The 12807-nt window shown below is 38.9% G+C and overlaps 1 protein-coding gene across 1 annotated transcript in view; it reads right to left on the bottom strand.

Moving 5' to 3' along the window:
* The window catches only part of col22a1 (collagen, type XXII, alpha 1), a 74336-nt gene that overhangs the window by 40319 nt on the left and 21210 nt on the right, over window positions 1-12807 (bottom strand). Inside the window, exons 5-15 of the mRNA XM_086192520.1 lie at window positions 11329-11440; window positions 9725-9848; window positions 8360-8635; window positions 8133-8213; window positions 5412-5528; window positions 5266-5310; window positions 5096-5158; window positions 4870-4908; window positions 962-1015; window positions 804-857; window positions 654-707 (exon numbers count right to left, since the gene is read on the bottom strand). Coding sequence (XP_086048646.1) covers window positions 654-707; window positions 804-857; window positions 962-1015; window positions 4870-4908; window positions 5096-5158; window positions 5266-5310; window positions 5412-5528; window positions 8133-8213; window positions 8360-8635; window positions 9725-9848; window positions 11329-11440 — 1019 coding nt within the window. The remainder of the gene's footprint in view (window positions 1-653; window positions 708-803; window positions 858-961; window positions 1016-4869; window positions 4909-5095; window positions 5159-5265; window positions 5311-5411; window positions 5529-8132; window positions 8214-8359; window positions 8636-9724; window positions 9849-11328; window positions 11441-12807) is intronic.

Genomic DNA, 12807 nt, shown 5'->3' on the forward strand with positions numbered 1-12807 from the left:
CCAAAAAAGGTAGTGGGGTAATTTTCCAAAAAATATAGCCTATGAAGCTTACACCCACTTTAAAGCACAAGTGCTTCCCTGAAATCAGTGCAAAAACAGGAATTACCAATATTAATCCTTCAACATTGAGCCAACTTCATGGCCAGTAATAATACACTATAATTTGTATAAAACCCACAAAACCAGCTGCTTTTAGTCACACATCTACAACCATATTGGTGGTGACAAAACCAAATTCTTTTTAATGGGCGTTTGGAGATTTCAGTCATTGTTTTTTAATGGCTGTTGGGAGACTTCAGCTATTGTTATTTATTTGTTTTTTTTTACTGTAAACTAAACCACCATCATTCATTTACATACTTTATTTTACATCTAAACCTAACCAGACCAGTACTCCACTTCCCTCTACGAAGAAGAGGAATGTCCGTTATGTCAGATATTTAGCTTTGTGTAAGTGTCTCTCGGCCACGGCATGGAGGGGGCATGCAAGCAAAGAAGCTAAAACCCTGATCACTCAATTCACTGCTTGCTTGTGTTGTTTGAAATTTGTAGGAAGAAAGTAGAAGAAATTAGTTATCATGCATAATTGTATATGAAATATTATATGAATGCTTCACAAGAAATGATTGTATCCTGATATTACATTCACCCACCTTTAATCCAGCTAGACCAGGCAGCCCTGGACTACCAGCCTGTCCTACTTCACCCTGTTAAAAACATCAACAAAAAAGGAGAAATTAAATTCACTCATCTATTTTCAAAGACACACATACACATTTAAAAAAAAAACTATGAATATTTACTCTGTCTCCTTTGTCTCCAGGTAGGCCGTCAATACCAGGAATGCCACCGATTCCCTGTCAGAAGATTGGAAATACATAATCAATACCTGCAGATAAACTGCTCACATTCCAATTATAAGACCAAATCCACCACAGGTCCAGGTTCACGAGTTCCACACCTTCTCTCCTTTTTGTCCAGGAGCACCTGTCAGCCCTATTCTGCCACTATCACCCTGTAAAAGAAAGTGATCGTTTATATTGACTGTGCAACTTCATGAGCATGCTTGATGGCCACTAATGCAGGCGGCATTGGCGTGCTGTCAGAACCTGTTAGCATTGCACAATATGGTTTAGTACATGTGGTCAGATGATAATATGGAAGTAGATTAATGTACAGTGTTAGATTGAGTGGATTAAGTGATTGACCAAACACTGGAATGGAACAGAGATTTTAGGAATTATACACACAGCACAAAAAGTTACAGACAGGGACACATAAACAAACTTTTGATTAAGCAAACCAGAATATGCTGTTTCAGTTTTTTCACAAATACCCTCAATAGTCAGGTTGTACATCCATTCTCAAGGCACAATGGGCCTCATTCATCAAACGTCTCCACACACAAATTATTTTTACACTCTGCAGAAAATTTTGAAGCCCCCCCCCCATTTAGTCTGAAAGGCAGGAAGCAAAGCCTGATGTTATTCTTCAGACATCTTGTGTTCCACTTAAAATTAAGTCTTTGCAATAGGTGCACAATAGATATCGGAGGCAGGCATTACAAAAATTGATCAAAGTCAGATTTTATTTATTATAGCACCTTTTAAATATAATGAAATGACAACTATTCCAAATTATGAAATACTGTACAAAAATGTAAATAAAAATTGAAATAATCAAAGTGGTCACTTGTGAGATATTGATTAAACAAATGGGAATATTAGAATACTGAAACTATTTCTACTACCACTAAAAAAAAAAAAAAAAAATAATAATAATAATAGTCCCCCTGGAATTGTCACCTTATCATGGTGGAGGAGTTTCAGTGCCCTAATGACCCTTAGAGCTATGCTGTCAGGACATGTTTCCCCTGGTAGGGTCACCCAAGGAAGACTGGTCCTAGGTGAAGGGCCAGACAAAGAACAGTTCAAAAGACCCTTCATGAAAAGAAGACCTAGGAGTTTGTGTACCCAGCCTGGAGGGTTACCAGAGACTGGCCCTGGAGCCAGGTCCAGGGTAGGGCCCGTTGGTGAGCACCTGGTGGTCGGGCCTTAGCCCATGGGATCCAGCTGGGCACAGCCCAAAAAGGTTACATGGACTTGCCCCCCCCCCCCCCCCCCCATGGACCTACCACCCGCAGGAGGAACTGAAAGGGTCTGGTGCAGTGTGGTTTGGTGGTTTAGGCAGCAGACCATGGCAGGGGCCTTGGCTGTCTGATCCCCAGACATGCAAGCTGGTACCGGCAGGCCAAGTGGTGTGCAGCCATGGAGGTTGGCAAGGCTAAAACTCTGGCATAGGAGGAGTTTGGTGAGGCCATGGAGCATGACTATTGGTCAGCTCCGAAAAGTTTCTGGCAAACCGCCCATTGCCTCAGGGGGAAGGCAGCAACTTGCCCAAGCTGTTTACAGTTAGGACGGAAGGCTGCTGATGTCAACTGGGGAGATAATTGGACAGTGGAAGGAATACTTTGAGGAACTCCTCAATCCCACGACACATATTCCATGGAGAAAACACAGTTGGGAGTTGGGGTCGTCCAATCTCCGGGGTATAAGTTGCCCTGGGCATCTCAAGGCTGTGGATGTTGTAGGGCTGTCTTGGTTGACATGTCTCTGCAACATTGGAGTGGCAGACTGGGGTGGTGGTCCCCATCTTTAAGAAAGGGGATCAGAAGGTGTGTTCCAACTATCGGGGGATCACACTGCTCAGCCTCCCTGGAAAGGTCTATACCAGGGTACTGGAGAGGAGGGTCAAGGAGATAGTCGAACTTCAGATCAATGTGGTTTTCGTCCCGGAAAACTGTTGATCAGCTCTTCACCTTCGCTAGGGTGCTGGAGGGGGCATGGGAGTTTGCCCAACCAGTCAACATGTGATTTGTGGATTTGGAGAAGGCGTGGAGACCGTGTTCCCAGGAGGACTCTGTGGGGGGTACTCCCTGAGTATGGGATGGATGGCCACTTACAAAGGACCATTCAGTCTTTCTAGGAGTAGAATGTGGTTTGTGTTGCCAGCAGTAAGTCTGACTTGTTCAGAGTGAGGGTTGGACTCCGCCAAGCCTAACCATTGTTCTGTTCATAACTTTTATGGACAGAATTTCTAGGAGCAGCCGAGTGCTGGAGGGGGTCGAGTTTAGTGGCAGGAGGATGTCATCTCTGCTTTTTGCGGATGATGTGGTCCTCTTAGCTCCACCAGGCCACAACCTCCGAATCTTGCTGGGGAAGTTCACAGCCAAATGTGAAGCATCTGGGATGAGCACCTCCAAGTCTGAAGCCTCCTTAGGACTGTTGCCTAACAGCAAAAAGGTTCTGGGCTTGAGCCCCGGCTCAAGCATGGGGTCTTTCTGTGTGGAGTTTCCATGTTCTCCCTGTGCCTGTGTGGGATCTCTGTGGGTACTCCAGCTTCCTCCCACAGTACAAAGACATGCAAGAGGGTAATTGCATTCTTTAAATTGTCCGTAGGCATGGCTGTGAGAGTGAATGGTTGTCTGTCTGTATGTGCTGGCCCTGCAATGGACTGGCGACCCATCCAGGATGTACCCCACTTCTCGCCCGAAGGCAGCCAGGATAGGGTCCATCCCCCCTACAACCCTTGACAGGATAAGTGGTAGAAAATGATTGATAATAATAATAATAATAATAATAATAATAATACATTATAAAATTAATCAACTATAAAAAAGGACTACAACATGAAATGATTACCTCACATTTAAAAATATTTTCAGCTCCTCTCAGATTAAGGTTCAATTTCTGTCTGTATAAGACTTAGTTGAGGTTTAAAAAAAGGTCATATTATCTTTAAGAGCAAATGTATGTATTAAAAATAATTTCATGAATTAAGACCAATTTCTCTTAATTGTTCTCACAATCTTGACCTTGGGCTGTGATGTTACTAGTTGTGCCAAGGAATGAGTTGGAATTTGAGATCTGAACTCAGTGAAAAGTGATGGCTTTTAAATTATACGGTGACACAATGTCTTGCCCACCACAAGACTTCCCTCTGCCTCATAAACCACTTTAAAAGTCAAAGAAGATTACCCTTTAATTACTTCAGGAGCATATATCATTTTAACACACGTCATTTCTTTCATAACGCAGAATAGGAGAAAGGCCCCTGCTCAGCTGTGCTCCATCCAATCGAAACATTATCTATAACAACATTGCTACAGAGAGAATTGCCTATTGTAGTTGGTTAGATGCAATTAGAGGCAGTGAAGGAGGATAAATTCACTTTCACCCTGTGACACTCAATGACCGACATAGCTACTTACTGGCTTACGTCATGTATTTACATCAGATTTAGAACAAATTGCAGCTGTCTCCAGCAGAAAAAAGATAACTCATGCAGAATGTAAGAAATAGAAAAGCAAAAGGGATGCTCTGCATTTGAGTTTGACTAAATGCAGTGTTATCAAACCAGGGAGGTTTTCAGTAGAAAGACCTACAACATGAAATTAATCTGACTGCATTACTGATACTAAATTTAATGAAAACAAAGGGATGCATGCACAATCTTATTCCGATATGACAGCTGCAATAAGCAAACTGCGAAAACCACATCCCTCTGGCATCTGGCAGTGCCAGGCACTATAGAGGTTGTGTCTTCAACAGACTGGGTGGGCATCTGCTAAACATCCTCTGTGGTAACCTGTCCTGTAATTCTGAAATAACAACTATATGTTTTATCTTAGCCACTCCCTGACAGAAGAGGTGTCAAATCTGTAAATCAGCAAAAAATAAAAATAAAATAAAAAAATTTTACTGTATTGAAGAAATGAGATGTTGTTAATCACACGTGCATAAAATAGATGTACAGAGACAAATGCATATGTTAAGATAATATCCATGCAGCATCATGAAGTTTACTTACCTTCTCACCTCTATCACCTTTGACAGAGATGACTCTGCCCTGCAAATAATTAATCAATAAAGATTAATTATTATCGAGGCCAAAAGAAAAGCAGAAGAGCATATAAGATGGAAGGCATGCAATCTGAAATGACTAGCTTGTATTTGATGAGCACTGCATAGAATGTAATACTCTATATGTCATTGAAATCTACACTTGTGAATTTGCACATTTTAACTTTTCATACAGTTTCTCCTTTTTCTCCCTTGAGACCAGGCTGCCCGGCAGTACCCTGAGGGCCAGCTTCACCCTATGAAGGAAGTCATGTTCACATGATAAAACATTGTGCAGTATTGGAAGATAATGACAATACTTTTGCCACACACAAATTACAACTTAAAGGCAATAGCAGATGACCTTGTCACCCTTGGGACCTGCAACACCAGGTGTGCCAGTCTCTCCCTATGAGAAAGGAAAGTTTAAACATCTTCGAAAAGCTGTTTAAGAAAAGATGGAAATAATGGGCAGGATAAAGTCTGGGGGAACCAGGTGAAGGACTTTACCTTGTCTCCTGCTGGACATGAGCAGTTCACTTGAGTGCCCCTCTGTTGCTCCTTAACTATGGGTGTAGGAGTTGGGATAGCCAAAGGAGGTGCCTCAGTCACAACTTTCTTATGGCACTGCAATGTAAATGATTTATGCACAAAAAAAGTGTCAAAATATGATAGTATGAAAGTATAAATAGTGTGCACACAATGATGATTTTTTGGCCAATTTGCAAGTTAGTCACTTTTGCGCTTACTATAGGTTTTTCCTTAAGTCTGAATTCTTGCTTGTGTTGTACGTCGCTTTGGATAAAAGTGTCTGCTAAATGAAATTGTAGAATTGTAGAATTGTAGTTTTGTCACAGGTTCCCTCAAATAATGGAATTGTCACATTGGATACATGATCACTGCCCAAAATAAATTCAGTTGCAAAAAGTTAATGAGACTTACATTTTTTTATTCACAGACATAATCCTCACAATTTAAAACTATTTTAAGGATTTTTCAAGCATAAATGTATTCAGTAAAGGTATAAAGCAAACTTTATGTAAAAAAAAAGAACTACATCATGACTGTGTCATGACTTTGTCACAACTAGCTCTGAGCAGTTTTTTAACCCCATACCACCTCAAATTTATGAATGTGGAATTAACTTAATACTTTATTCTGTTTATATATATATATATATATATATATATATATATATACGTATAAACAGAATAATATTATAATAATATGATTATAACATTACAACAGAATATAGTAATAACGAGCAAACATAATAGGATCTGAAGTACCTTCAGGCTCAGGCCCTAATTATATATATATATAGTGTGTGTGTGTGTGTGTGTGTGTGTGTGTGTGTGTGTGTGTGTGTGTGTGTGTGAACCCTGACTTATTTTTACTGCAAGACAAGGAAACCAATTGTTCAACAATGATAACTCCTGGGTCAGGACTCATTCCTTGTCATTGTAATGTAACATTGCCAAGACTAGCTAATGAGAAAAGGCAGCCTATTTGCATTTTTGCTGAGCAGAATGGTTGCACTTTCATCTTTATATAACTGCACTTGGCAAAAAGACTGGAAGAAGTGGCAACAGGAGGAGCAACTTTGTCCAAACCCATATTTCTAGCTCTCTATACCACATTTGTTCAAATGTTCCATGCATAAAAGAACATGTAATAAGACAGGTTGCATAGTTACATGCTGTTACTACTTTTTGTCTTGACTTAATGTACTGACCTCCTTTCTCCCGTCATCATGGTACACAGTTGCCAAAATATAAACTGCACATTATGCAAACATAGATTCTCAGTGTTTGTGAAGACAGACTGAATCATTTTCAATCAACAATACAGCCTGTTGAAATTAAATTCACTGTCAAAACTAATGATACATGTTACGTCTGAAGATTTAGGCACAGAACAGTTGGGGGGATAGGAATAGACTGTAGTTTAAAGTTAATCAACTATGAAAGGATTTAATAAGACCCAACCAGAAGTGCAAATTCACCAGACATTATTATGTTATACCCTTTCCTCTAGTCCTAAACATTTTCTGATTCAGAGGCACTGGGATTATATTTGTCTGTGGCTTTTTGACATGGACAATGCCAACATTATATTCTGGCATCTGGGTTGCAGCATTAGTTTTCGACAACAGTAGTGACCTCAGGCATATTTCCCAAAATGATCAACTATGCTGTTAGATGGTAATGTTTAGGGATAAAGCTGTTTTTTTTTGGAGTATACTCTGACTTTCCATCCTCCCCAAAGCCAGACTGGAAGATAGATACCCTTATGACCCTATGTGTGCAACAGGAAGCCGAGACCCAGAGACTAGCTGACTGCTATTAAGTAAAAGTTAAGATACCTCTGTCAACAGTCAACAAAAACACTTTTCTCTAAAATGGACTTTGCCTGCATTAATTTAATGAGGTTGTGCATAGTATAATTTGTGATATTACAATTGAATTACACAGTCTGAAATATTTTTTTTGACAATGTTGTTGCAAGCAGCACCTCAAAATTCAAATTGTTTTGACTGATGGGAAGAACAACTGCTGCTACTTATTATGACTGACTTTGAAAGAGGATGATTACCTCATCTCAAAACAAGATCATGAACAGCAGTTAATTGTACAAAGCTAGCCAGCAATCAGCTCTGTGCGGGTCTCAGCTCAGTGGACAGAGAGTAAGGTATCTATCTTTTTGTCTGTCTCTGGGGTGGATGGACAATAACTGAATTTACCCAAAACTTGTCATGTTCCTTTAAATGGTTGATTTATGTGGATTTTAGACCATAAACTCAGTTTATTCTGCTCCTTTGCTGACAGCTAGCTATCACTGAGGCCTTTAATCAGATTTTAATGACCTGTTATGATATTCAGTTGTTTTCCAAATTAACCTGGTGACTAAAATAGACAAAAAAGCAAATGGACAATTCTAAGCGTGTACAACTACAAACCAAAATTGATGCTTTAAATTTGAGACTACCTTCAGATAAACAGAACAAAGTTTCCAAATAACCTACAATTAGGAACAAACTTACTACATATACAGTTCCAGTGAGAGTCTTTTTACACTTCCCATTCTTTTTCAGCCTTATTACTGTGTATTGCAGGATTTATAGATAGCCCAAACTTATGGAGCCACATATGATTATGACAAGATTTGTGACATGTTAGCATCTTCAATAATCACAAGCTTGATTCAATAGAAGATGTAATCCAGACTCACAGGCCCGCTGGGTAGATCACAGCAGGTTTCCAGCTCAGCATGCTTGGAGTCACAATAAATCATCATCCTCTGCAGATCAAACTGGATGGAAGCAGGGAGACACGCGTTGTTGATGGGCAAAGTAATTTTGAAACTATATCTTGGTTTACACAATGGAGGAAAAGATGAATTTGTGAATTGAGCCTATTCTTACCACATTGGTATACTACACAACAATCCCAACTCACATCAATTGGCACACTGTCATACAGTCTTTTCCCGATGACTGTCTTCCCCTGGATGTCAATGTCCTCCCTGTCTCCAATGGGCAGTGTTTGAATGTGTTTGCAGTCTAGGTACAGAGACACAGACTTTGCCTCGACACTGAGAGCAATCTTGTGCCAATTGCGGTCAAACAGGTTGTCGACTTCAGGGTTCCTGAACACGGCTCTGACAGCATCCTTTGTGAGGCCGACAGCATTGTACTCCACCGCCTTGTTCTCACCATCAAGTCGAATCGACACCTGACAAATCAAAAAAGGGGCTTATGTTAATGATGTTAAGCTGAACAAAGAGGGCAGTCATGCTAAGTGAAGGCAATAGATGTACAGGTAATTTAAACTTTGTGCCACCAGTAGAGTGGCAAAGAAAGAAGGCACAAAATCACTGTTCTAGAATTGTGTCTTTTTCAATCACAAACTTATAACTACATTAACCATTGCAGATATAATACAATAGATGGAGAGGATATTCAGGCCATGAAGGCTGTATTGATCACTTCCCACAGTGCTTTGCCTCCCATTCCATCTGACCAAGGATAAAATCATGCACCTGTTCTCTGGTTTCAACTCTTAATTTTGGAGTTGCCATTTATAATGAAATAAAAAGAAATATTCTGCTAGCTATTGTCATAATCCCAGCAAACTTGGAAAAACATGGTGCTGTAGCAGCTCACTAGCAATGAGGTAACCTAATGCTATCACCCCCCATCTATAGCGCCTATGCACTCGTCAGTCTAACATTAATTTAACACACGCCAGCAGCAGTCCACTGCCACGATAGCTTAATGTTGTTAGGTAAAGTTTAGGCTTTGTTTAGATAAAAAGATCACACATGAAGGGTTCAAACATATATTTCTATCTAAAAGATGCTTAAAATGTAATAGAGGAAACATTAGGAGCACTACAACAGCAGCAGTAATACCCCTCTCTTCTCTTCCGGAAGAGAATACTCTACAAGCTCCTATTTTTGAGTGGCAAAATAATACAAATACTATTGGCAAACTTCGTCAAATTTAAAGACAATTAATTAAAGAGAGATAATTTATTTAAAAAAATAAGAGGGGACAATAATCATGCAACAATACTACGATGCCTGAATATGAATATTTGGAAACCTTGGTTAGTCGCTACTACGATGCCTGAATATGAATATTTGGAAACCTTGGTTAGTCGCTACTACGATGCCTGAATATGAATATTTGGAAACCTTGGTTAGTCGCTTGACAGAGACAACCTATAATTCAAAGAGGAGCCATGAGATGAAGCTACCCCGAGTTAGCCTTGTAATTAGGCTAATAATAGTCAAATACTATTTACATTTGGTCAACCCACCTGTGGGATTCCATATTTGTCAAAAACTTGCCAGAGGTACCAATCTTCTCGTCTTGAGGTTTTCCTAAATTTGAATGTTGTCACAAAGGCATATTCATCTGGCAACCCTTGAGGAAACACATCTCTGTGGAAGAAATGCACATTGTTAATTTCAACATAAACTGCACTTCATTTTCCTATAAACATGGTTTGTGATAGCTGCAGGGACACCTTAAAATTAACAGTTGCCCAAATTAAACTGTGACTATCTTCCATCTACCAAGCACTTTATATATATATATATATATATATATATATATATATATATATATATATATATATATATATATATATATATATAGCTATATTTGCTGCTTACAATACAAGAAATGATAATAAGATATCACACAGCATTACATCAAGTGTAAAATGTTAGGTGACATAAATTGACAGCCATTCATTTCCTATCAGCTGTGATGTAGCACTTTCCCCACCAGTCATTCAGGCATAATAGTACTATTAACATTTCGTCAACTGCTGGCTTGTCAGGAGTTGTTAAAGCTGTTCCTCAGTAGGCTAATACTAGCTGGTATGGCATGCATTCTGCCAATTTCTATTTTTACATACAATACAATAGAATAGACCTTAACTGTGTGCGGAGGTGAAAATATGTCATTAGCTCACCAGACACAAGAAACAACGCCATACAAACAGCGAGTAAAAACAGACAATAAAGTCTGCAGTTAGTAAAACGAACAGATAGACCAGCTCACATTACAGCATAAAAACAGTTTATGGCAGCTGTTTGGGACAATGCTGGACATGATTGGATTACACTTTAGAGTCTCCATCTCAGCCTATGATCTCTTCAAATACAACCATCTCTAGTTATGGTTGGGACATTATTCCATTTTTCAGTTAATATGCTTCACTTTATGTTTTTTTTTTAATTTTTTAAAATTTTTAACTATGAGAAACAACTACAGAAGGTTTTTGTCCCAAGAGGTATCAGTGTTTGTGAAGGTGAAAAAAAGATTTTTCCGTAATATTTTTCATTTATTTTAAACTTTTTACATGGATAAAATAAAAAAAATATATTTTCATCGTTTTTTTTTTTTGTAAAGATTTTTTGTTTTGTTTTCCACAAGAAGCTGAAATGCTCCATTTTCCCATGTTCTTAATAGTATCTCCTGGCAAAAACAACAACAAAAAAATTCACATAGCAAATTTTGTATTCCATGGAGTTGTAGAACTGTAAATTGGAAAGATAATTCAGCACTGGATATATTTTCTTATTGGTCTCTCAGACTGCCATATTTAACTATATATGTTCATCATTTTAACAAAGGAATGTACTGGGACATGAATAGTCCAAAACCCCTAAAATCATAAATTTCCTCCTTATTAAGAGTCTTTTTCTCCCTTTTTAAAAAAAATAATTCACTTCAATGCAGGAGTTATTACCCCATCATTTCCTTGTGAATAGGGGCACTGTGTCCAAATTAAATTTTAGTCAATATTGACCTACCATAAAATGGCAAATCACTGGTCACCCCTCTGAATTAAGTACTAATATGAATTATGGAGAGTGTAATTTTTTGCAGTATAACTTGTTGGTAACTTACTCTGTTTGTTGGACAATAGGCATGGTGCCAAGGCGGACGTAAGCACTTTGGCCCTCATCAGCTCTGGTTCCCAGAATATCTTTCACACTGAAGTACTCCATCAGGTCAAACCCTGCAGTAAAACAGTAAAACAGCCTAGTTGGACTTACATCAGTCTCACACATAAATAACCACAACTTGAGTATTGCTTTTGCTCCGGGGTCAGTCTCTCCACACCCTGCAGCATTGTGTTTGTGGCTTTAAAGGGAAAAATTTTACTGTTGAGCCAATGAAACATGTGGTGGCCGTTCAACATTTGTTAGATTTACTGTAAAAGGAAAAACTGGGCACCATCGGTGGCAAAATGTGTGCGTGTGTGTGTGTGTGTGTGTGTGTGTGTGTGTGTGGTTGCCCTGCAGCAAGTGATTTGAAGTGGTGTAACCACAGACCATATTTAGGTGGTTTAGAGAGGACACTCCCTTGTACAACAAACAAGTACTGTAGCTATGGTGATAACAGCACGATCTTAGCTTATACAGCAGTTATGCTGCACTAAAAACTTGTGGTTATGTTGAATGAACTGAGCTGACTGTCATATTAGAGTGTCAACAATACAAGACAGTCTAAATATATTCCAGTGAGCCGATTAATGCAACAAAATTTCTGTAATGTAAGGTTTCCCGGGGGAATACTAAAACCAGTGTGCTAATCTTTAAAAGGATACATCAGAGCATAAAGGCGGTAATTTGAGAGTCTTACAAAAGCTTAAGAGTATGCTTTCAGAAATAGTCTTGAAACAGGTGGAGCGACATGCAAGCTGTGCCACTGTGGCATTAGCAACAGGGTAAAAAATAACATTAAAAACAAGACAGATTGAAGAACTGGGGGGATTTAGCCACAGCCACATTGACTTTCAAGTAGCTCAGATTGCAGCCAGGGGCAACAGATTACTTTGAGCTCAGATTACTTTTCACAACAGCCAGGCCAATACTGGAATTTTGATGCTGATACTCTCGAGTAAAAAAAATAAATAAAGAGAAATCGTGCTGTGCATTGTGGTTTGCACTCTTATTACACGCCTTTTAAATACCAAAATGCTGCTCAACACGCCCCATGACCATCTGGGACCATACATCACCTAAACACGGCCCTTAATGTTTGTAGCAACTATTGTACTCTCATTTAGCCGACAAGCCATTCACAATTGCTGTATTGTTGTCATAGGAAGTTTGTTGCACACAATTATTCCAAGCATATCTGTAAAACAGTTTTTTTTTACATTTTCTAGTAAATAAGTAACAAACAATTTTTTTAAGTTCATGTGATGTTGACATTACTTTAGCAATGTAATGTCATGCTCACAGCAGTCATCAAGTACAAAAAAGGAACGAGATAATTGTTTTAGTTTGCATATAAAAAAAACAACCTCTGGCTGAGTCTGAGGCTGAATAGCTTTCGAAAAACGAAAGTTACAATTTCACTGCAATTCATATGTTGCGT

The sequence above is a fragment of the Aulostomus chinensis genome, chromosome 22 (assembly GCF_037954235.1).
Source record: "Aulostomus chinensis isolate RoL2024-O1b breed Wild chromosome 22, RoL_Achi_v1.0, whole genome shotgun sequence".
Taxonomy (NCBI): Eukaryota; Metazoa; Chordata; class Actinopteri; order Syngnathiformes; family Aulostomidae; genus Aulostomus; species Aulostomus chinensis.